This window comes from Electrophorus electricus, chromosome 12 (assembly GCF_041902795.1).
Source record: "Electrophorus electricus isolate QZ-2024a chromosome 12, ASM4190279v1, whole genome shotgun sequence".
Taxonomy (NCBI): domain Eukaryota; kingdom Metazoa; phylum Chordata; class Actinopteri; order Gymnotiformes; family Gymnotidae; genus Electrophorus; species Electrophorus electricus.
In genome coordinates this window covers 16,044,388-16,070,104 of record NC_137508.1, presented here as the reverse complement: position 1 = coordinate 16,070,104, position 25,717 = coordinate 16,044,388, and the positions used below count along the sequence as shown (strand labels likewise).

Here is a 25,717-nt window from a genome sequence, read left to right as displayed (position 1 = left end):
CAGAAACCGAGGGGTTTTCTTTTTTTGTTGTTTTTTTTTGTTGTTTGTTTTAACTTTTGCCGTACTTACACCTTGTCTGAGTTATAATACGGAACCCTTCATTCAAAGCCAGAAGGATGACCTGGAACTGTAAATATATGTGTCCATATCTATTTAAGAATGACGACTACAGTATATTTATAAGTATGATAATTTTAATTTTATTATAATTAATTCGCATCTATATCAATCAAACAGTTCAAGAGAAGAACCCTTGACCCAACAGTAGTAGTAATTTTATTATCTGAAGTCGAACATCGTTTATAATCTATCTGAGCAAAGCTATTCACACAGCTTTTGACGAGAATGCACTTTTGGTTTAAACGCTCAGCTCTCTGACGCATACTATTTTTGTGCTTTTTTAATGTCCATCCCTGAATGTGGCGTGCCGCATTTTTTAGCTCATGGCGCATTTCAGGGGAGCCCGTAGCACTACGTACGCCCTGCCCGCCTACTCCTGGCGCGTGCTAGGCGGCTGAAATCACGTTGAGGATATCTTCACTGGAGTATACCACGCTGATAGCTTTTACGGATAATTTCTTTGCTACTGTCGATTAGCAAGGTTACCACTGGAAGTGAGCGCTGTTGGGACACGTTTGCAGATTATTGGTAGCTGTACATTTATCGCACTTTGAAATGGCAGTAGGATAGAATGAAAGTGACTATCACGTAATTTCTTAACGACTAAATAGAAAGAAATATGGAAGAGGATTTAAATCAACAAGCAAGGTATGTAAATAGGAAGGTGCAAACGAAACAAAAGGCATATTTTCCTGCACCGGTGGATTAAAACTATAAGAACTACGAATCGACCAAAAATAAACCATATCTACATGGTCGCGCGTCCCGCAGAAACAGCACAGAAGAAGATCGGCTAAAGCAAAGCTAATACCTTGGTCCTAGGACATGCATACTGGAAAGAAACTTAACGTCATTTAAGAGAACATATACAACTTAATGCCGTGGCATAATAATCTTTATTCGCTGACACTTCTATTTAGACTTTTTTCACAGTCCCGTTTTTTTTCTTGAGGGCGGTGAGCACGTTCTACATTCATCTTTAATATCGACAGTTCTGCAATGTTCCCGAATAAATAGATCACAGGACATTTTAATTAAAATGAAATAGTAATTAACGTGTTGTTCCTTTGAATTAACTGAATTGCAGAGACAAAATGTATGCGATTCTCGGGACGAGCAGTTTGATGCGGTAACCCCCAAAGGGTGAACGGGGTGCCAGTTCAGAGATAACTAGCACAATGGCCATCCAGAAGAGCAGGTCTGAGCACACTGCTGCAGCCTTTAAAAAGTACATTAAAAAAGAGGTTTAGCACTGGACATTAATGCCATATTTTTTTTCCTCCGAGGCAGTAATCTGCGAAGTAACGAATTATCTTGTTGCCCGTCGCGGATTTACAAATATTATAGCGTTATGGGATACCTTGGGATGTAACAGAATGACTTCTTACACTCTAAAGATGAGTTTACCTGTTTTATAATTCTGCAAGAGGTTAAAAGATGTCTCTTTAAACTCATCTATTTTCTAACTTCGCTATTAATATAGTAGTATTTCAGAAATCAATGCTAGAATTATATAAGTAGCGCTCTCGCGTAAAATCTGATCCACGCAAATGCTATTGCAAGCTCCAACGCGGAGCTGGTCGCTGTCCCTTGCTCTTGTGGTGCTGAAATTTGGATGATGCCTGGTCAGCGACTGCCAGGCTGCCGCTCCCTTCACATAAACGAGGACAACGGCCGCTTTTTGCTCCTTGCCATCTTGATCTTGGTGTATCTTTTGTGTGGTGCTGCAGTCTTTTCCGCCATCGAGAGGCCGTCAGAGCTGCAAGCCCATGTACGCTGGAACCGGACTTTGTACAACTTTAGCGATAGGTTCAATATCACTTTACAGGATCTGAACTCTTTTCTGCGGGAATATGAAACTGCTGTTGCTGCGGGAATTAGAGCAGACTCTCTTAGACCAAGATGGGATTTTACAGGGGCATTCTACTTTGTTGGAACAGTCGTATCAACTATTGGTGAGTTGTTTAAGTTATATTAATAAAACGTTTTAGGATATTGGAAAGCAACTTGATTACACATGGGACGTTAACCCTTTAACATGTAATTACTTGAATTATCTTAAAATCTGAACATTTAAAACAGTTGAACAGTTTTGTTCAAAATAGCATACACCATTATTTCAACTGAATTTTGTTTCTTAAAAAATATTATAACCTCTGCAACAAGTCATGGATATCTGGCTACATGTGTACCTCTATAACATTACATATCCACATTCAGCGCGCCGGCCTGCAAATAAAAGATGCAATCAGTATTTTCACACATTTCACTTTTTCCACTGGCATTGCACCAACAAACTAGATAAGATTTTTCTTGCCCCAAGGCACCCATAGTGTGCACACTCTCGGGCGTGCCAGTGACATTGGTATGAGGAAGGATCCCTGCTGTTGAAGTTCAGGACACAGCCTGAGGCTCAAAGTCTGCTAAATGGCTAGGTCCCAAAAACCAAGTGCTCTAATGCCTGTACATTGCAAATAACATTTACATCTGTGACAGGTCACCAAAAAGCAAGGGTCACTAAAGAGTAAGGGCACCTCCAAGGTTGCCCTCTGGTCAGTGTGTGTGTGTGTGTGTGTGTGTGTGTGTCTGTGTGTAGCAGTAAAAGAAGTAGTAGTAGTAGTAGTAGTAATGAGAAATTCTCTTGACAGTTTTGACAGGTTGCCAGCATCTTGTGTAGACACACCTACTCCCTCAGAGTCTTTTTGATGACTATTAAAAGTACCATACAAAGGGTTGATAAGTGACAAGTCAGGGTATAATGTAAGCATTATACATGAGCCTTAAAGTACTTTAGACCCAAGGAATCACACAGATTTCTTCTGGTTTATATGTAATGTACATGTGTGTGTTTGCTTTTCAGTCAATTCCTAAGTAAAAAATGCTGTAGGGCTTCTATAGTGTGTTAGTTTACAATTTCATGCACATGTGTAGATCATGTAGATCTTCTACTGCTCCAAAACCTCTTGTCAGTACATCATAGCTGGATTGAATTTATACTACCATTTTCTGTAGTGTATTGGCTGGGTGTCAGCCAGGGCATTACACATTAGTTTAAATGCCGATTTGTCTAATCTCAAAAGAGTGCAGGATTGGAGTCCAACAAGGTTCTGTTTTAGGGTTGTTGTGGTTCTTATTTATTTATTTTGCCTTAAGCAAAATATAAAAATGTATTGACTAATTTGTAATGCTAAAACACAAGAATACTTATAAGACTGGAACATGTATTCTTCTGAATTCTGATAAAGCAGAAATACTAAGCCTAAGATGAAAAATGGCTACAAATTTTATCCAAGACCTGGGACGTTTTTCTGTAACTCTTAATGCTGATTAATAATTTGAGCTTCATATAAATAACATTTAAGAAATATATAATAATATTTAAGAAAAATATATAATAGCATTAAGAAATATTTAAGAAATATAGATAAATAAGACATTTATCTCAAGTGTCATCTTCTTCTCTGCTTAGTCCATTTTACACAGTGGCAATAGGGTGAGCAGAGAATCCCAGGTCGAATCCTCATCTGCAGTTAGGAACCTGTATTTTGTGACTCTTCATTCTCTTTTGAACCCCACATCAAGTCACCGATTAAAATGCCTTTTTTCATCTCCAAAATATTGCTAGGCTTAGGCTCATGCTCTCCAAACAAGATGCTGAAAATCTGGTTCATGCTTTCATCATCTTCCATCTTGATTACTGGAACTCCCTCTTTTATCAACCCAAACAATACCATCCATTTACTTCAATATGTTGAAAATTCAGCTGCGAGAATTCTCCTACATGTTAGAAAAACAATCTACATCACCCCTATTCTATATCAGTTACAATGGCTCCCCATCCCTGAACACATTCAGTATAAAATTTTCCTCCTTACATTCAAAGCTTTGCACAGTCTTGCACCTCCCTACCTATCTGAACTCCTACAGCACCACCTGTATACTTCGGTCTTCTGATGCTGGTCTTCTTTAAGTCCTCAAGTTTAGCTTGGTCTCTGTAGGAGGCAGATCCTCACTCTCTCCGTGTCTGCTCTTCACTTTCCGTTTTCAAACTTAAAACACCAATTTTCTCAACATTTCTCATAACATCTCTTCCTATTCATAGTTGCTAATTAATGTGTAATGTCTTTTTCTCTCTCCATCTTTATTGCTATTGTAAAACCACCTTGAGACTGTGAAAGGCGCTATATAATTTAAACTTTATTATTAATGTCATTATTATTATTATTGTTATTATTATTAACTTAAATTGTGCCAAGATTGTAAGATTGGTATTTCAAATAAAGTGTAAGTGTAGGAGTTCAGTTGGATTAGGAAATTGACCTCTTTGTTTTTAAGCCACTGCAGTATGACTTGTAGTGTATGTTTTGTGTCACAGTCCTGTTTGAAGATGAATCATCTCTCATTTCCCAGGGCATTTGCATATCTGATTTATGTCCATCTATTGTTGTATTGTCTTTATAACTTTTACAGTCCCTGGTAATATATTGTCTCCAGAGCATGATGCTTCGCACACAACATTTTACCACAGGGATAATGTTCTTAGTGCAATATGCAGTGTTAGATTGCACTAATCATTGTGCCTAGTATTAAACTGCAAAAGTTCTACTTTGGTCTTTTGGCTTTTGTCAGATTAACTGTGATTTTAGGTACTAACCTCTCATCAAAACATATATTTACACTGAAATAATGTAGGCTCAGCTGCACAATGCTGGACTTTAACCCAGTAATGGAGGGCAATGGTTAAGGTACTTAACTTATAATCAGAAAGTTCCTGGTTCAAGCCCCACCCCTGCCAATTTACCACTGTTGGGCCCTTAACCCTCAAATCATAACTGTAAGGGGTTTTTTTGGATAAAAGCATCAGCTAAATTCCATAAATGTAAATGTAATTATGTGACAAAGTAAGTGTTGCTTACCTCAGAGGTCATTTAAATTTCAAAGCAAGGGAGGTGAATTCTTATGGACCTTTTTCAATTTATGGATTTTTTCAAGGGAACTAACTACTCTGTGCAGTCAGTCAGAGTCACTGTAGTTCACAATAGAGAAGCCTTACCAGGAAAAGACAATGAGAGCATATTACTCTCGTCTCATTCAATTTACACTGGCTTCCATTCCGTTTGTCTACAACATTAATGTTCATGACTTATAATGTTTAAAGCTCTAAATAGCCTGTCTTTAGCAAATGTCACCAGTCTCCATTCCTGACCAATTTGCTCAGCTTTGGCAGGCTACTGATAATGTCACTTACAACTGGTCAACAGGTGGTGAGAAGTTATATAGGTCCTAAATCCTGTAATAGTTTTCAGTAAAGTATAGGGAATTCCAAGAATATAGGAGATTCTAGTGTACTGACAATGACACTGTTTGTTTTATCAACTTTCCTTCTTTCTCTGTGTGTGTGTGGGGGGGGGGTTGAGAGAGTGTATACTGTAGTATAGTATAGTTCTAGTATAGTTAAAGATGCAGGTTAGAGGTAGTAAAAATATCAGTGTAGTACACAAGGTTTTCATATAAACAGGATCTATAAATCTAATAAAGCTACATCGTGGTGTTATCAACATAAGAACAGATAGCTTTGTTTCATTGTATCATCACAAACATATGTAGCTATGTCAATATTTTACAAATCCTGAAAAGTGAAATTTTGATTATCATCTTGATTGTAATGAAAATCACTTTATTTGAAATATCTATCTTGAAGGTATACTCACTAGTCAGGTTATTAGGTTATCTTATAGATACAAGCTGCCATGCACAACCTTTCAGCCACCTTCTACCCCATTCATCAATGGTCAGTTTCTGACTACAAAGCCACTGTTGAATTTTATTTGGGTGGTGAACCATTCTGAACATAGCTGTGATATATCAAGCACAGTAGTGTTTCTGGAGTTTTTTTCACTCATTTTTGTCACTGTGGGCTTAGAGTGCTTTAGCTACAAAAATATCCACTCATGCATCATGATGAAATGGCCAAAAATTGATCATGATGAAATGCCATACACACTATATATGGACTATAATCTCTAACTGTACACTTGCAAATTTCTATTAAATTATTGTCTGTAATAAAGAGTATAACAAATATATCAGGTAAATAATGCATCACATAGTCAAATAATGCAATACACCATGTATATACAGATTAGTGTAATGGATTAACTATTAGGCATCACTTGCACATTGCTCTATTATAGTGTTCTTACATTTATTAAGATATCATCTTGGTAAGGAAATCTTAGTTTGATATGGACATTTAGTAACATAGCTCACCCTCACGTCCCACTTCTTGGACATCACACTATAAAAAGATATCAATCTGGCTCTGCAAGCCTTGGCCCTTGCTCACATCAAGCAGATAAGAAACCTACATACAGTTTTACACCTTGTACTCTGGAAACATTCTATCATTACAGCAGTAGCTTTACAGGGGCAAAAATGGGTTCTAATTCTCCCACAGTGCAGCTCAGTGTGAAAGGTCTAGTAGCTTTCCATGTAGCGTGGTTAGAGTAAGATGTGAGTAACACAAAGGTCATGGGCTCTATTCCCAGGGAGCACACATAAGATCATACTGATAAATATGTATGTTGCTCTGGATTAGAGTGTTTGCCAAAATTCTAGAAATGTAAATCATCTGGTGCTTCTGACTCCTCTTACTCTACTAAAGTGCAGCAGATGCAACGGTCCCTGAACTTCAGGTGACAGAGCCCATTCTGCCCCTTTTATAATTAAAGATTTTCACCATCTTACACTGCCTGGCCAAAAAAAAGGTCACACTCTAATATTTTGTTGGACCACCTTTAGCTTTGATTATGGTGCACATTCGCTGTGGCATCATTTCCACAAGCTTCTGCAATGTCACAACATTTATTTCTGTCCAGAGTTGCATTAATTTTCCCCCAAGATCTTGTATTGATGATGGGAGAGTTGGACCACTGCGCAAAATCTTCTCAAGCACACCCCAAAGATTCTCAATAGGGTTTAGGTCTGGACTCTGTGGTGGTCAATCCATGTGTGAAAATGATGTCTCATGCTTCCTGAACCACTCTTTCACAATTTGAGCCCAATGAATCCTGGCACTGTCATCTTGGAATATGCCCGTGCCATCAGGGAAGAAAAAATCCATTGATGGAATAACCTGGTCTTTCAATATATTCAGGTAGTCAGCTGACCTCATTCTTTGGGCACATAACGTTGCTGAACCTAGACAGGACCAACTGCAGCAAATGCATCAGTTAGGGTTAAATAACTTGTTGCCATCTGAAACAGAATCACCCATGCAGTAATTTTCCAATGGGAGGCTCTGGATTTGCTTAGTTAAATCCAGGTATATAGCTTTTAACATCACCTCACAAAGTTCAAAACCACAATTTTCCCATTTTGTCTGGCTTTCTCTAAAAATGTTCCTGCAATGACATTTGCGTAAACTGGTGCATTTAAATGGAAGAGATCTGATTAGTGACAAAGATCAAATATTCATTAAGTAAACCTTTTCTGCCAGAACTTGTTGACCATACAGCATATAGCAGCCTCCACTGGCATTTATGTGGCACTATAGTTCATTACCTGTGCTGCTCTTTTACACTGCCCCAGACTTATATAACCAGCTTCACATTGATGTTGTACCCCTAGCAATCCCCTGTTTTTGTGGGTCCAGACAGCCTTGTGTACCTAGAGGTAAGGGACCTGTTAACATGGATCTGGCTGGCCTTTGTAGCCAAGTAAAGCAAACCAACCAATCCAATGATCAGCTGAGAAAAGGCAACTCTTCCCTTACCCAGCCCACAAGGACCACACTCTGCTCAGTGTTATTCACTGAAATCACCTGCTGCATGGAAGATGCTTATCAGAATGACAATTAGCTGGCTCAGGAAAGCTGGACTATAGCTGGAGAAAAAGCCATCTAGAAGGTTAATCTGATTAGATTCTCTTTATGAAACTTGATCTTATTCTTAGACTTTGTATACTTTCTTTCCTGCAGGAAATCTAATCCTATGTAAAGTATTTTACATTTATCTTAAGACATTTGTCATAGTGGCTTTTCTGTGTCAAGACAACAGGACAAGCTGAGGGAACAGTGTAGAATAGCTTTCAGGCATGATGGTTTTCTCCTTCTGCTCTGCTTGAGGGATTTTATGGGGCTTGAGAGAAGAAGGTGATAGGAACAGAGCTGCTCCAGCAGTATTGTTAGTGTGGTCTATTACACATCTTCCTGATTACACACGTAGCTCCAAGCTTCCCAAAAACCAGTGCCTAAGCATGAGTAGAGAAGCTGGAGTACAGAGCTGAATCCCCTTTTTAAAACCTGTTAAAGACCACAGTTAAGATAGAAAAGATGGTTTGACATGTATCCTTTTCAGTCCATTATTTGAGTGTTTATGATCTGCCACATAAGCATTCCTCCTTGTTCTGAGGCTTGACCTAGTACTGTAAAAATATGGTAAATGTGAATATACTCCTTCTCTCTTTCTGTCCTGCCACCTCTCTTCTCTGACACTCTGACAATGCAGAGGAATATATTTCACCCATCTGTTTTCATCTGTTTTTTCCATTTACTTGCTACTTTCACCTTGACTGTAGTCTAAACCATCAAAACCCAATTGCCTTGCTTGGCCTACAGTTCATAGACAGTTCATAGAATTACAGCACATCCTGTTCACCATCAAAACAGGTGAAGGAAATCATTTGGGAAGGTGAGAGAGAGTCACTTAGCTGCAGGTGAGAATCCTCATGCTCTTACAATTGTTCGGTTGTTCCCGGTCATCTGTCAGGTTTCCAGTAGGAATAACAATAATGCAATTCACTGCCCTGCATAAACATCACCGCCCCCTTTCTCTCTTTTCCTCTCTCTCACCTCTCATTCCCTCACTGACTGTTCATTATGAATGTAGGTTTCCTCAGCTTTATGCCCCACATATTTTGTGTTTGGCCCAAACTCTGGTGAGGATAATGCACATGGCTTTCATGTGATTGAACACTCTGTCCTGCGTGGCATGCTCCCTTCCATTTTTAACTGTGACATTTCCATGCTCTCTGATTTTAAAGAACAATCCAGGAAATCAGACACACACACATACTCATACACAAATACACAAACACAGATACACAGAAAGAGAGAGCGAGAGAGAAATGGTGCCAAAATGGACAGCATTTATGGTAAGTGGTGTATAAAAAAGCTATCACAAAGGACTAATAAATCATAATAAAACTCTAATATTTTCAGCAGTAGATCATGCAGTAATCAATCAATTATCAATATTTTGATGGTAAAAGCCTAAAATAGCTATACAGCTTAAGAGCATAAATTGACTAGATGGGAACTTGAAACAAATGAAAGTGGAGTTGTGCACCAATAAACAATGGTAATGGCTGTCTTTTCAGAGACTCACATACAACGTAAACGATGAACACAAACACAGGCATTGACATTGTGAAAATGGACAGGAACAAAGGCAATTTGACTAAGGGCAATGACCAACAGTTATGCACACACTAACAGGGGTTTAAATGCATAAACACAAAACACTAACTAGGTGCAGGTGTGTACAGACATGTAGGCGTCATTACAAACATACAAGAAACTCTCACTGCACGCGGTGGGCCATACCATGTGACAGTGAGAGGGGAACGTTCCATGACAGTCCCTGCATCCTCACTTCCTTCACTTGTGACCCCTGTTTAAGGTTGGAGGTTGGCACTCACAGCAACAGTATAAATAAACTCACATAATCTTTGTATCTGCCTGTGGATAGCTTTTGTGAGCATACATGGACCCATTTGAGGACAGATGAGGGCATAATTCATGCATGTGCACACACACACACACACACACACACACACACACACACACTGGTAACGGATTTTATAGGACACAGCAATCTTGATTTTTCTTCATCCTCTCTCCTGATTATTATTCAATTGATTCTATACACAGTTACCTCATAAAACTCCCCCCCCCCACCCCCCGAAACCCCCACCCCCCACACGCACGCACACACAGATCCACACTATTGATTCCTGATGTCTCACAGAGAAGTTGTCCTACTCAAGGACAGTATCATCATGGTGTGGGTGGAGTGAACCTGATTGGTGGTTTTAGTATGGAAATGTTTGGCTGCCGTAAATGCCACCCTGACAAGTTTCTGCAGGAATTTAAATAACTAGAAACCACTGACCAACTTGTGTTAAAATCCTGATTTTCTGACATTTTCAAACGATACATTTTCTGATGACATAATCTGGGAGCCTTTACAATTTATAGTCATTCTGCTTCCCATTGGCTGCTGAAAACCATGCCCATAGCATTATGCACCCAGTATTAAATTCTACAGTGAGCATGGTAGAACTACTACACTGGCTGGTGTGTAGTAGTTGATTTGGTTAAGGTTTGTGCAGTCTTATCAGACCAGGAGACCCTGAGACAAATGGCTTTCAAAACTATTATGCCTTGGGACCTAGGTGAAATGGGAATATTCAAAAGCATATTTAATTACACATTGTTCAGCTTCATACATTGAGTCCATTTACACATGCCTCTGAGCAATTTCTGTCTTGGAGCAAATGGTATGAATACTCTTATAATCTTATGTTTTCCAAATAGCCCAATATTATTATTATGTTTAGTAAGCTTTTCAAAGCTAAAATTGTTGGATTATCGATTTCCAATGTTGTGAAACTCAAAGCTTTGGATATCAGTGAGGAATTTATTTGTTTTTGTTTCATTTTAAGGAAACAAAAAATTAACCTGTGAATCTAGATTATACTGGTAGGCTATATAAGAAATTATTGCTAATGTGAAGTTGGGAATGAAATTGTAAATGTGAATTATAATACTGGGTAATAAAATGTGAACTTATTTTTAAAATCTGATTTAAATCTGATTAAACTTTTTCTATCATGATTGGTTTTTCAGGGACAGGGCAATTTTTATATTAGGTATATATTACTTACTCATAAATAAGGCTGTTATTGCACATTATTACGCTTAAAAATATGCACAAACTTACTTCTAAAATGTATGATTTGCCTATATTTTGGAGCAGCCCTCTTCAGTGTCCACCTGTAGTCTGCCACCATATTGGAGAGCCAGGGTTTTTTGGTATATTTTGGGCACTGTTCCATATTAATGCAAATATACTAGAACAAAAAAAAAAAGAGTGATACATACATTTCTGAAAACACATTTGGGTTCAGAATGCAAAAATACATAATAAACAGGCATTTTTTTGGCTTGAAGCAAAATCATGATTAAACAGTGTAATCATTCACCAAAGATGCACAATGATGCAAATAATGATATAAAAACAATTCTCTTCAGGACTGCTCAAAGTCCTCCAACAAGCAGGATGTCATATTATCTTTGCATCAAGTGTAATTTGTGTAATAATGACCCAACTGTATAAAAACAAAAAAGCAACCTGTCCTTAGCAACCTTGACATGTGTCTGCTATAATAAGTCAGTTTAGTGGAATGTTAACAAAGTTAAACATACTTGACATTTGTCTGCTATAATAAATCAGTGTAGTACAGTGTTAACATGCTTGGTATTTGTCTGCTATAATAAGTTAGTATAGGAGAGTGTTAACAGAGTTAAACATGTATCCCTCATCCTTTATTTAGGTATCTATCGCAGTGATTTCAAAGCACAAGTGAGGGCGCACACATACATTTGTGTGTGTGTTAGTGTGTGTGGTTCAAGGAAGAATTGAAAGAGTGTGACAGGAAAGGGAGGTGGCAGAGGGTAGAACTTTCCTAGGGGAAGCCAACTCTTAATTGCCAAACAATGTCAACAGGATTATAGTCTACCGGGAATTCCAGTCCTTCCACTTACTTTCTTGTCTCTCTCTCTCTCTCTCTCTCTCTCTCTATATATATATATATATAATACGATATGTTTCATTACTGGAGCTGTTAGGAATTTTGCAGACCTGGCACTTCTTAAGATTTACTTTAAACCTTATTCAAAGACTTCTTATCTAATATCTTGCCATCAAGCTCTGGGACTTGTAATGCATAAGCAGTATTTAATATTTCTTAAGACTGTTAGACTGTTTGTTCTTTTCTTATTGCCAGAAGTCAAATTTGCTATATCACCCCCATCTAAAAAATTATGATAATGTACTTTAGAATGTGAGTTAGAAGTTACTGGTCTTACAGGTGCATAGGGGAATTACCTATACCTATAGGCTGTCAGGATATGTTTTGGTTCTTTTGGGTTATTGTGACTTCTGGATGAATATAGGAGTTCTGTAAAGGCAAGGCTAGTGTTCAGGCTAAGCCATTTCATAGGCATTATGGGAAAGTTCCTTGAGGAAAAAAAAGTGCACTTCCAGTTTTGCTGTGCTTATGGCCTGTTGTAAAGCGAAATTTTGCTATTGTTCCAAAATAATAATTTAAAGGTTCTGTACTTCATTTCATATTTTTGTTTTCACTGAAAACAATACTGTCTCAATGATGTTGGAGAAAACTGAATGTAAATATGTATATGTTCGGTACATACCGTAAACCCTAGTTTTTGTAAAAACCTAATTTTAAGTTTACTTACTTGTTGAGTTTAATCAAATAATTAACTAAAGACTGAATATAGCTCTTCTGTTGATATGGATACTATGGATGAGTCACCTGATTATGACACCTGACCACAGGCCCAGTGCTGATTGCATGCGATTTAGGTTGCAGACCATTTTCAACACAGCATTAACATCAACTTGTATTATTCCTAATACAATTCTAATGAAGGGGCTGGTGAGTATACAGTATATAGACCAGCATCACTCACAGTTTCTAATCAATTGTTGGCAGAGTTATAAAACAAATAGCTTCTTTAAACAGTATTCGATAGATTACGAATAATCTAAAAGGACCACAAAGATTTTTGGGCAGCTTGAAACATGAATGACATGTCTTGTTCATGTCTGAATGTACAATATATTCTGCTTATGTGTATTTGTAAAATCTGGCACATGATCAGAATCAGGCTGACTGATGGACAGATGGTGGTTAAATTTGGGCTGCAGACCGGACATTTCTCATCACCAACCCCTGCCCTCCCCCCCAACTCCATCCTACCCTGTTCCTGTTTTCTGCAGGACACTTGCACTCCAGTCTGTGACTAATGATTTCCTGTTTGGCAGAGAAACATAGGCATCAGGAAAAACCATAAAATTCTGCCTCATCATCTTTGTTTTGCCTGAGTCTGGCCCAGTATTCACATACCTCGAGGCTCTCAGACGGCAGAAATAGCTCCTCTTTCTGGCAGGAGAAATGCCAAATTACACCATACTGGGCGTTCACTGTCAATGTGCTCAGTAATGCACTCAAGAGGTGATATATCTTCTTGTTTGCATTCTTTAAAAACAACTAAACAGCTAAACAGGATAGTGTTAGAAGTTTTCCATATGATTCATTTCAGTAAGATTCTCATCCCTGGATTTATAGTTGGTATTAGCAGATATGAGATCAGACATACAAATTACATAATACATTTTTAGCTGCTGAACATTTTAGAACCACATAGAGTTACAGAGACATAATATATGCAGTTTACTGTGTGTAATTGAAATATCCTTGTGGCTACTGTACAGTTGTGTTGTTACCATCTGATCACAACACATAAGTCAATCTAAATTGAATATATCTGTTTGAGAAAGTGTTCTTACAAAGAACAGAGAGGTCCGGGTCCAGGAGTGGACTGGCCAGCACCCAGGTTCTCTCTTCAGGTCCATACACCTCTCAATCCATCATAGCATCTTCTGCAGCCAAGGGGCATCTTCAGCTCAGGGGCATCTTCTACAGTCCATCAGCACATTGACTTAATAGGCCAGTTTTCACCTGATGTCCCTTAGAGGCAGAGTACTGGTAGGCAGGCCAGCTTTGTCTAGGGGATTTGCAGTGATAGGCTTAAGGGAGGACACATGAAATGCAGAGGACTAATAGCAGATAGGTTGACCTGGTAGGTGACCATGTTGATCCTTTCGGTGATGGTAGAAGGGTCAACATATCTGGGGTCAAGATTACCACCTGCACCAATCCTGTCATCTTTTGTGGCCATCCACACACAATCTCCTGGTTGGTAGATGGTAGTCTCTCTTGGTTGATTCTCTCAATTTGACCAAAGGCCTGATACCCAGACATAAGGCTTGTTCAGGAATTCACTCCCCACCTGTGATGTAAACTGTAGCCCTTGGTGGGAGATGATGTCTTCTGGTAGTCCAAAATGGTGAAAGCAGGGACAGCAGGTTGGCCTCAGCCTGCTGTCCTTCTTTATGAAGGAGACACTGGCTGAGGCAGTTGAGGTGGAGAGGTATGAGGGGGTGTGGCCTTGCCTGGGCTGAATACATTGACGAGGGCACTGTAGGGAGCTGCAATAGGGATGTTAATAGAAGTAGACAGGAGGGGCAGGGTCACAGGCCTGAGAAAATGGGCATGACATAAGGGGGACAGTTTAATAATTTGATTGTTAGGCCAGGAGATGAGTTATGTTTGCACAACCATGGGAGCCCTAGAGTAATAGGGTGGTCAGAAGAGTCTATATCTATGAAGGAAATATGTTTTTTGTGTAGAGCAGTGGTCTGCAAGTGAACAAGTGGGGTTTGGTGTGTGATACCTTTCCCCACAAGGCCTTCTTCCAGCATTCGCACAATAAGGGAAGATGGCAGTGGCAGCACCTCTATGCCAAGAAGTTACTCTTCCAAACAGGATGCAATGATCAACCACCTCATCTAGGATTCTTTTTTTCTGCATGCAAGTCCTTCACAAAAACATCATCCAATGCTTCTTCATTCTTCATTCAACATGCTGCTGCCAGGGTGTGATATACAAAGAATATCCTACTGCTGACAGGAACCCTGTTTGAGGTGTAAAGTCAGGGTAGTTACATTTCAGTAGAGAGTTGGTAGTCACCAGTAGCATAGTGCTACAAGCTTTAGCTCTCCCTGTGAGCCAGCTGATGATAAAAGCCACCTGCATGGGCATGAGCAGCTAGTAGGTGAAAGACAGCTTACACTGCACCAGGAAACCATCACTCCCTTTTAGGTCTCTGGTGCATACTTCTACAGTAGTAGTGAAAGTTTACTGTGAATGGACTTCTCACATATCGAGTGTCTCCCAATGACATAATCGTGGTGCCTGATTGGCCATTGATGCCAGAGGGTCCAAAGTGGAGCAAATACTGTTACATCTGGCCCTGCAAAGCAGACGCATGGTTAAGGCACCGATGTTAACCAAGTCATTGTCAACATGAACCTTTGGTACTCCCAGTTTGCGCAGAAGTACTGCAATTGGACAATGGAGGACTGGAAAATCGTTGCCTTCTCAGACAAATCCAGATTCGTGCTGCATAAAGTTGGCACACATATATGCTGCAAACATATGAGAACCACCTCCAAGAGACAACTGTGGGCCAAATGCAGCGTGGTTGTGGGAAGATGTTTTCCTGGCAAGATCTTGGATCACAAATACCTTTGCATGAATCTCTGAATTGCAATGTACACAGGGTACTTAGCAATCCTAGCAGATCATTTGCACCCATACATGTTAACATTCTTCCCTGATGGAATTGGTACACATCAATAGGATAATGCTACACCTCACTGCGCAAGGGTGGTGCATGAGTGGTTTCAAGGGTACGACAGGTACTTTGCTATCTTTCCCTGCTAACTCACCCAATCTCAATCCACTGGTGGGAACATTGTATCACTGGGTTCCAAAGTGCTGACCCACAACCACATAATCTGAGGGACTTCAGTGTTCTACTGCAGTTGGAATGGGCACAAGTGCCTCTGGATACCAACCCTTACCTAATAGTCCATACCACATCATCTGAATCGTGTTGTCCAAGTCATGGTGGTTATTATCACTGTTAGGTAGGTGGTCATAATATTCCGATATACCTGTATATTTATAAGTACAATGTATTTTCAAACTATACTTTTTAGACTGTCCCCATATTTCTTTCTCTGTGTTGTCAGGCATTGGACACAAAACAGCTCAATTTTCCTGTTGATTTCACTAGCAATCTGCCTAAAGCAGCTAATCATGTGTTATATTTTCCATGTGATAAGCTTACACTCCAACAAATTTATCAAGTTTTAGTTTTTATTATTTTATTTGATTGGAATTTCCAACTGAGCCCTTGTAACGAAAAACCATATATCAGCTATTTCCAATTTTTTGTGTAATCAGTTATTTTAGGTTTTGTACAACTTTTACTTTAAAATTACATTAAAATTCTAAAATGCTTTATTTTGACTTTTATAATGCTTCATATTATTGTTTTTATTTTGAACAGTAAATGGACATTAATTTTTTTCATTGCGAGGGCTCAATTAATATCACTGTTTATTGTTTATTGATTTTTTTCATGCTGAATCCAAATATGTTTTCAGCATTTCTCTATCAGCCATAGTTTTTTCTGTTCTAGCAAAGTTATATGTCATTATGTACAGTATAAAAAAGCAGTACCAAGGAAAGTGGATCCCTTCTATGTTGGCAGACTATTGAAGTACACTAGAGATGTTCCTGAGGCCAAATATAGGCAGAAATATTACATTTTAGAAGTACATCTGCACACATTTTAGGTACAATAACAATAATATATAATTAATATAAAATTTAATTGATTGCCCTATCACTTAAAAACCATACATGATAGAAATGTTCTAAAAATAGATTTGAACCCAGTCAGGAATTGGACACTCAAAATACCACTAAGGTTCACCTTTTACCTTTTTTTTAGGTTGGGGGAAAAAAAGTTCAAATTTTATTGTCCTGTGTATTTAGAGTCTTGTAGTTGTAATATGGTTCTTTTTTTTCCCCTATATTTTTCCCACCCAGAAGTTTTCCCAATCCACTTAGTATGCCAAAGCTAACATGCCTGCAGAAACTATGTATTCAGAAACTTAATTTTTATTTATCTCTTATTTCTATAGCACCTGAAGATGTCTGCAGAAGCATGCATATTTATTGAGTTTACAGAGATAACACCTGGTGTTCAACTAGTCCTGAATCATATATGTATTATAAAATGTGAAAACATTATGAAACTACTAGTCTACTGCAAACAGAAATATCAGTTTATGCAAGAGATTTATATTCTATTTTCATGTGCTTCATTCACTGTTACATTATTCACTGAGATGATAGAAGGGAAGAAAACTCTTTTGCCCTTGTGAAATGATGGAACTTATTTCCATATCTAAACTATTTTTTTTTTTGCTATGCTAGTAATTTTCTATTAATTTTGTTTTATAGATGCAGAATCATTTTGCTCAATTTTTCAATATTTTCATCTGTTTATTACACATTTTCCACACACAAACAAGAAAATAATTTACCATTTCATACAGTATTGACATGATTGCTCAAATCTGTATTATAAAATGACAAAGTTCCTTTTTAGATACTTCCTCAGTACCACCATTTCAGTTTCTGCCAAGGCATTTAAAAATAAATGATTGGTTCTTCTTAGTCAAGGCAAAAGCCTGTAATTAAAGATAACGTGATTTCAATTTCACATCCTACAAGTTCTTCTCCTTTGGGCATAATTACATCGAAAGCAATCATTAACCATTTTATAATGATGAAATTTACACTCACCCTTATTGCCAAGTAAATTCACTCTTCGGCACTAGCATTAATCCTAGGAGATGAATGGAGAGCAGATTAGGCATTATATGTGTTCATGGGTCCAGTTCCAGTGACTTGTATTGGCTGGGATGTGGAGTGAGTTTGGAAGGAAGCACAGACATGCTGTGGTAATGGGCAGTTTTGAATGCCTGATTATAAAGCTCAGTGAAGTGCTGTGGAGAGATAGCCGATTGAGATCTTCTCTGGTGTAATTATTTTCTAAAAGTAAATGGCATGATGGCAGAGAAGGTGTGGATGAAGCAATAAGAGCATTAGTGCAAATTCAGTATAGTTGAATTGAGTCAATTTTTCTGAGGCTCTCTATACCTGAGCAAACCACCAAGAATTAAATTAACGGTTATGTGACTTTAAGACAAGAAAGTAAACACCTAGTTTAGTTAGACCATAGTATGTATGAATGTAACATCTGAGATTTGAGTTAATCACATTCACATTGAGTTTTGTCTGTCAAATAATCACTGCTGTGTCAGATGTTACATATGATGCTGATTATATTTTACAATAAAGAAAGTATTCACTTAGAGTACACTATAAAGTATTTTTAATGTTTTTCATTTTCCTGCTAAAGTACCTGTAAATTTTGTCTTGTGTCCTTCAAACATTCGTCATGGTTCAGAATGTCATATTAAATGAAAATCCTTTAAAAGATCCCTTGCAAGTTCCCAGAAAAGGTCTTGCAAGTCTAACAAGTTACTTGTTGTTTGTCTGTGTAGTTATTTCTTTTCTATGCTCTCAGCATCTATTGCCTCCTGACATGGCAGTCAAAAGTACTCAGGCCGATTGAGTACAATTGAGTAATTGAGACCATAATGAGACACAGAGCTGGGTTGCTCTCAGGAGACTTCACATTGCCTGTCAGTTAACAAGAAAACTCTTAGCGCTCAGAGAGAGGAGAGAAAGTGTAAGGTTCATTAATTAATAATGGGTGCTTGCAAGGGCATCTTGATCTTGCTTTTTACTTTAACACACCCCCTCCACCAGGCTGTATTTGACTGAGCGGGTTCAATATGCTGTAAGACCTGAACTATTTTCAGAATGGCAAGGCCATGTGTGAATACTAGACCTGTTGTTGGGGTGTATTGCATTCCCAGCATGCCCAGATTGTGAGCATATGTTTGGAGTTTTTATGTATTTTTATTGTATGTATGTATGTATATGTGTGTGTGTGTGTGTGTGTGTGTGTGTGTGTGTGTGTGTGTGTGTGTGTGTGTGTGTGTGTGTGTGTGTGTGTGTGTCTGTGTGTGTGTGTGTGTGTGTGTGTGTGTGTGCGTGCGTATACTGTTCTAGCAGGTGCACTACTGCTCGGTGCAACAATTAACTTCCCTTCCCTGTTTCAGCATTAGGTTTTACCATGTGCTGTCAGTTTTTACCCAATGCTTGCTTATATATCCCTTTCAATAAATCTCTATCTCTCTCTCTCAAACTCGTACATAGACGACTCTAAGTTCACTTTTTTCTCCCATGGAAAAATGATTAATTTAAAGCGTGATAAGCTTGTTTATAGCAACACAACCAGTGCAAAGACTAATTTAAAGTTTTTATTTATATTATTTTCTGTTTAGTTTTTTCCAAAATCATTGCTTATGAGCAACTGTTTAACTTTTCAGAATTCATTTGTCATGCTGCATAATTAATTTAGACTATCCAATTGTAAAATTGAACCATCAGTGCTATGGTTCCACTTGAAAAATAGGCCTTGAATCATAGTTTTATCATATATATTATATATATGTAGAAATATCAAATCTTGGGAAAAAATGTTTAAAGTATTTGCAATTAGCAGAGAATATATTGTTGTTATTTATTTAACAAAAAACTTTTTCTACCATTAAAAAAATGAAAAAGTACCCTTCTTGCCTCACACACCTCCCTCAACATTTTGTTCTCAGGAGGAATTCTTGTGTTCAATCATATTTAAAAAGAATCCCTTGGATAACGCTGTTGTCTTGCTCCTCTAGGCTTTGGAATGACGACCCCAGTGACAGTAGCTGGCAAAGTGTTCCTGATCTTTTATGGCCTCCTTGGCTGTGCAGGCACCATTCTCTTCTTCAACCTCTTCCTGGAGCGCATCATCACCCTGCTAGCCGTGGTGATGAAAGCCTTTCGGCTGCGTCGCCTTCGCACCAGTGGCTTCCTCCCACCGGGGATCTGTCGAGATTTTGCAGCCAGCAGCCTGCCTGGCTGGAAGCCGTCTGTCTACCATGTGATGCTGATCTTGGGCCTGTCTGCCATTGTCATCTCCTGCTGCGCATCGGCCATGTATAGCCCCGTCGAAGGTTGGGCCTATCTTGACTCCCTCTACTTCTGTTTCGTCACCTTCAGCACCATTGGATTTGGGGACCTGGTGAGCAGTCAGGGTGAGTCCTACCAGCACCAGAGCCTGTACCGACTAGCCAACTTCCTCTTCATCCTGACTGGAGTATGTTGCATCTACTCACTGTTTAACGTGATCTCCATCGTCATTAAGCAGGTGCTAAACTGGATGCTGGGCAAGATGAATTGCCTGTGCTGCCAGCGGTGCAACAAGACCAATGCGTTCTTGGGGCGGCGCAATGCAATCCGGCCTGGGTCACGCCTCAGACAGGGCCGCTTTGGCCAGCCACTAGACTCAGAGAGACCTTGCGACAGTGACACGGATGGAAGGAGGCTCTCTGGCGAGATGATCTCCATGCGAGACCTGACAGGCTCAAATAAGATATCGCTGGCCATCATGCAGAAGCAGCTCTCAGAGTCGGCAAATGGTTACCCTCTGACAGTTTGTGGAAGCTCAAGGCACAATGGATTCTCTGGTGGAGTTGGAGCCCTAGGCATTATGAACAACAGACTGGCAGAGACTAGTGACTCCAGGTAGAGCCATCTTGTGGATCAACAAAAAAGTATACTTGTCTAATAATTCTTTAGTTTGCAGGGAAGCTTTTCTAGACAACTTTCGAAGTATACACACAGAGATTATATTTGACTTTGTCTGTGTTTTGACTTTGCCTTGTATAAGAGGACCAGTGGCACAGCATGATATGCATGATGCTTTTCTGATATCTTTTTGAGCCAAGGTTTATACTGAGGTGATGGTAGTTCATTGGTCAGGGATTTGTCTCAGCTATGTATAGCACTGAGCAAGTCATCCCAATAATTTTTCAGTTGGTTATCAAAGATTAGTTTTGAAAAATCATCAGCATATTGGTATTCTGTTAAGACTGGGATCACTGGATGATGACCTGCTTAAGCCTATATGTTTCCAAGAATTATACAAGGACTCTGAAATGAATAAAGTATATATTTGGATATATCCAGGGCATTCCACCTTTCCTCTGCTCTAGTGTGTAAAATATATGGAATGGGTTCCTGAGTTACATTGATAATACCCAAACAAAGACATTAGTCTTAGACACAAGCACTGTTCAGTAGGCAAACCATGCCTGAGCTAGAGCTGATGTGATGAACAGCCTCATCTCTCCGAAATGTTGATAAAGGTAGCATTATTGTCAACTCAGAATACATTGCACATATCTGTATTTACAGCAATGCATCACTGGTCTCTTTCTCATTAGAGTATTGATTTTTTTTCATTGCAAATTGCCTTGAGGAGAAAGAAGAAAGTAAATGATGTAATTATTAATGCAGAACATGCACATTAGAATGTTAACTATACACATTATACAGTATAGTAGTATATCGGATTAAACATTCTTGGCATGACAGCAACAATGTTTAAGATACTTAAGGTTTAGATTTATATACTGAAGACTGCAGAGGTTTTATGCTGAAGATTCCATGCTTACAAAATGCTGTCAAAGGATTTAAAAAAAACTTACAACATATGTTTCTTTATATGGAAGTACTATGTAACTTATGTGCTACTGAATTGTCTGGACTAGAAATGTTATGTTTTGAAACTGTTGACTTTGTGGACAAAGGTTGCAAAGCAAAGGTTTTTCTGCATCCTTCCTATAGAGAGTGGCTGTTTCCAAAGCAGAGTCAGGTGTGCATTCTTGAGCATAAAAATGACCCCTGTCTGCTATATAGCATTTTTTAATGCCTGGAATTGATACAGCTTTCCAGTTTGAGAGTTTTGGGTTAAACCCAAGGTTAAACTCTCTTACTGCTGAGATAAGCAGTTGAAAACCTATGTAATCTTGGGAGTCTTTAATGAGGATCAGTCATATTCATCTCTTTTGGTACTATGTGCAAAAAGACCCCAGAATAAAGAGAAACCCTCAATATTTGTACTAAAATGCATTTACTTCTTGAAATCCATGTAGAATCAACAGGAATCTCAGATAAAATATTTGTTACTTTTAACATTGCTTCATAGAAAAATCAGTGGCATAGGTTTCATTTTATCTTTTTTTTTTTTTTGGGGGGGGGGGGGTCTTCGCTCATACCACCCTACCTAACAAATTATATGAGTAGTGTGAGAAGGAATTACTGCCGGGGGGTTTGGGGGCACATCCCCCTGTCCCACACCAAAACTATGTGTATGAGAAATTATTTTGCAGTACATAAATCAAAAACAAAACATTAGGACATCTCAAAAATATTTTTACCCTCTCAAAGCACTGTGATATGGTACAATGTTAACCTTTAACATTAAAAAACAGCAGAGAGAGAGAATGACAGACAGAGAGAGAGGAGAGAGGAGAGAGAGGGAGATAGAGACGGGGAGAAAGAAATACCAAGAGAGATGGGTGACACGTGATACCTCTTTACTCAAAAATAAAGGCCTAAATAGTAATGTATTAGTGCCTAAACAGGAACAAGTTAGAGTTGGAAATGCTGCACTCATTTACACAGAACAAACTTGGGAAGAGCTAAGCACTAAATGATTGGTGTGTCCTTCAAACACGGCTCTCTCTCACTCTACCCCAGCCCCTCCCTCCTGACACACACAAATGTTAAAAAACAAGAAAGCTGTATGTATGTTGTGTAGTACATAGCAAGTAGTAAAGGCCAGTAAACTTACTTTTCTATAGTGATGAGTTTTTAATTTCCAGTTTACTCTTCCAATTCTAACTGGGCTAACCAGGCATTTCTAGGTGATGTTCTGCAGTCTGATGGTAGCATTCTTCTTTAAACATAAATTTTGTCTCACACCAATGTAACTGTAATCTGAATTTGTTACTTATTAGACTTTTAAGAAATCAAGTGAGGCATAGGAAAACTGTTAAAAACACATGGTGCCGGTACCTCAAATCTGGAAACCTCTCCCTCTTTTTCTCTGTCTCTAGTAGTTTGACTGAGCAATATCCCCCATTAGCTCCTACCACCTTCCAAAGCCTACACACACCTCCCAGTCCACCCTCTTTTCTTAGCAGCTCAGCTCAGTGTATCTAGTGTAGCATATTGTCTCTCACAACCATGCCTCTCTTGGCACCATACACTCAAATAGTACTGTAAATAGCTTGGGGGATTCCTGAGAATGGTGCAGTGTGCCATAATGGAAATTGCAGATATTTTCCACACTAACTTAAGTTGAGAAAGGACTTTTAAAAAACACACACATGCAACTGCTTTTCCTAAATGAGAGAAACAAAAAAAAACAAAAAAAAAAAAAGAAAACCCCTCAGGTAGTTAAACCTTCAGGCTTGATGTAGTATCCTGCATGCACTTATGTTGAAGCCATACAAATTCACTTGTATAAGCTCTTATAGTTATATTTTTCTACTTCTGTACAAATGTGTAGGAGGGAATACATTAATACAAACTAAGTGCATAGAGAGCCTGTAAGGCATTGAAATTAGGCAGACACAGAAATTTGCTAACTATAAGAATAACATAATATGACATAACAAGATTGAGGTTTTGAAATGATGATGTGCACACAAATAAAAAACAAATGTCATCTAGGTCTGGGTTGCAGCCTGTGATAGTGTACAATGCAGGTAGAGTACAATAATGTACAATGCAGGTAGTGTACAATAATGTTTTCAAGCCTTTAAAATATTAAAGATAAATGGATTAAGGATACTAATTCACAAAAAATATTGCATGCATGTCTGAGTATCAACTGCCTTATTTTTCTTTGTGTAATGTAATTACCTATTCCGTACAAGATATAATCTTTTGCATTTTGCAAAATGTATCTCCATTGATTGCAATGGATCTATATGCCTCAGACTCCTAATTCTCCTTGCTGCAGGAGTATGGAAGGAAAGTTTCTTTTCCTTTTTTTCGCGGTTCAGTAGCTTCTGAAACTTTCAGTTCCCCTCATCACTTTCACTTCAACAGTCTTTCATTCTCTTATGTTTTTATCTACAGCAATATGAAAGCCAAATGAGTCCAAAGGTTGCTGCTAGGCTGCCTGATTTAAAATATGTAAGTAAAATTTCTATGTATGCTATCTGCCTGGGGTGCAGAAACCAGGTTTAGATTATTACCTGTTACAGTTACATGAGTTTTTTTGTGGGTGTGTAAAGGGTGAAATTAAACATTGCTTGTGTGAGGTTAGGCAATGTGACATTTATTAGTGGTGACCTGAGGGAAGAGACACTGTGACATTTACAGCACATGAAATCTGCTGATGTCACTGGGAAAAGAGCTGTGTTGGGAAAAGAATATTTAAGCTGAGAGTGTTCAACAAGTAAAATGAGACTCTGTTCAGTTTGTTTGAAGGGTAAGTCAGTGTATGCCATGGACATAGCTAAGTGGTTATTCCAATTTTGTATTAGGTTTTGTTTATTTGATATTATCAGCTGTTTATTTAATTATATGTCCATTATATGGCTTGGAGTAAAAAGAGACACAGATTTATTTTAATTATATCTCTTCTTTTATCTCCTCTTCAATGACAGTATTAGTTATTTTCTCATACATGATTATGTGCCATTGATTGTGATGGATAGCAAACAAAATTTTGTTATGGCACGGATACAAAATGAGTGATTATGATTTCAATAAACTTGTTTGCAACTTTTTATGTTTATTAACAGCCCCTAATTCTAATGGATCTAATGGATCTACTCTGACAGTCACATGACCTAAGTACTATAAACCTGGCTTCACACCTCTGACCTCTCATTTCTCTTTGTCCCACAAGTACATTTCCCATGTTGCCTGCACTGTGCTGTATAATTGATTTACAATATGCAATTTCCTCCCAGTTGCAAGTTGCACATTTATTAACAATGAATGTACTTTTATATTTATGTAACTAATGATAAAACTGAAACAAAAGATACCCATATAAAAATAAAAATGTGTTCTGAAGACTGATTTTTTTAGTCTGTAAATTTGGGTAATATGGATAATAATGAATGTTGCCATCTTTTTGGCAAAACATGAAACAATACATACCTTAAATCCAAACTATCAAACAGTCCCTTTTTTTTTTTCTTTTTTTTTTTTACATGCAGCCACTGATGTGTGTGTACTGATGTGTGTGTGTGTGTGTGTGTGGTGTGTGTGTGTGTGTGTGTGTGTGTGTGTGTGTGTGTGTGTGTGTGTGTGTGTGTTTTGCTGTATGACCCACCAACTTGGCAGAGTCCTTGTCTTTAATGCTCATTTGTGAAAGAACATTCAATACTTCTGCCTCTCCTGTCACTACTGCACAAATTGTTTTTCTACACCGAGTGGGGCTCACACACAAAGGCAAGAAGCATGAGAAATTGCAGTGCTGCCTAAGTCTACAGTCAGACCAGTATCATAGGAATATCCAAGATCTGTGCACCTCAGTAAGATGCCTGTTGTCCACAAGCAAGATAATTATGTCCCAGGATCCTTTCCTTGTCAAACTAAGATGCAGACCCATTGATTCTGGACTGCATGGGCAAGATTTCTCATTAAACTGGAACATCTCCACACCCTTTCAAATACAGCAATCTGGATGCTAGTCTTGTAGGAGTAATAATTAATGCAATTGAGTCTAATCCTAGCATGTTCTCCATGTTGGAGAGAACATGAACACACACAGCCCTCCAATAGGCTCTAACTGGAGCTGATTATATGCAGAAGCAGCAGC

The 25,717-nt window shown here is 38.4% G+C and overlaps 1 protein-coding gene across 1 annotated transcript; it reads left to right on the top strand.

Annotated features, from left to right (window-relative positions):
- The first annotated feature begins 553 nt into the window (after window positions 1-553).
- kcnk12 (potassium channel, subfamily K, member 12) lies at window positions 554-24,966 on the top strand. The gene is made up of 2 exons (XM_027027880.3): window positions 554-2,075; window positions 19,722-24,966. The coding sequence occupies exons 1-2, from the start codon at window positions 1,736-1,738 to the stop codon at window positions 20,612-20,614; spliced, it is 1,233 nt and encodes a 410-aa protein (XP_026883681.1). The 5' UTR covers window positions 554-1,735; the 3' UTR covers window positions 20,615-24,966.
- Window positions 24,967-25,717: the final 751 nt, after the last annotated feature.

What these genes read in the sequence shown, in the direction of transcription:
- kcnk12 (XM_027027880.3), top strand. Translation starts at nt 1,736, where the DNA reads ATGATGCCTGGTCAGCGACTGCCAGGCTGCCGCTCCCTTCACATAAAC. An exon ending in AACAGTCGTATCAACTATTG is followed by an intron (nt 2,076 to 19,721) that starts GTGAGTTGTTTA and finishes TTGCTCCTCTAG; the next exon opens with GCTTTGGAATGACGACCCCA.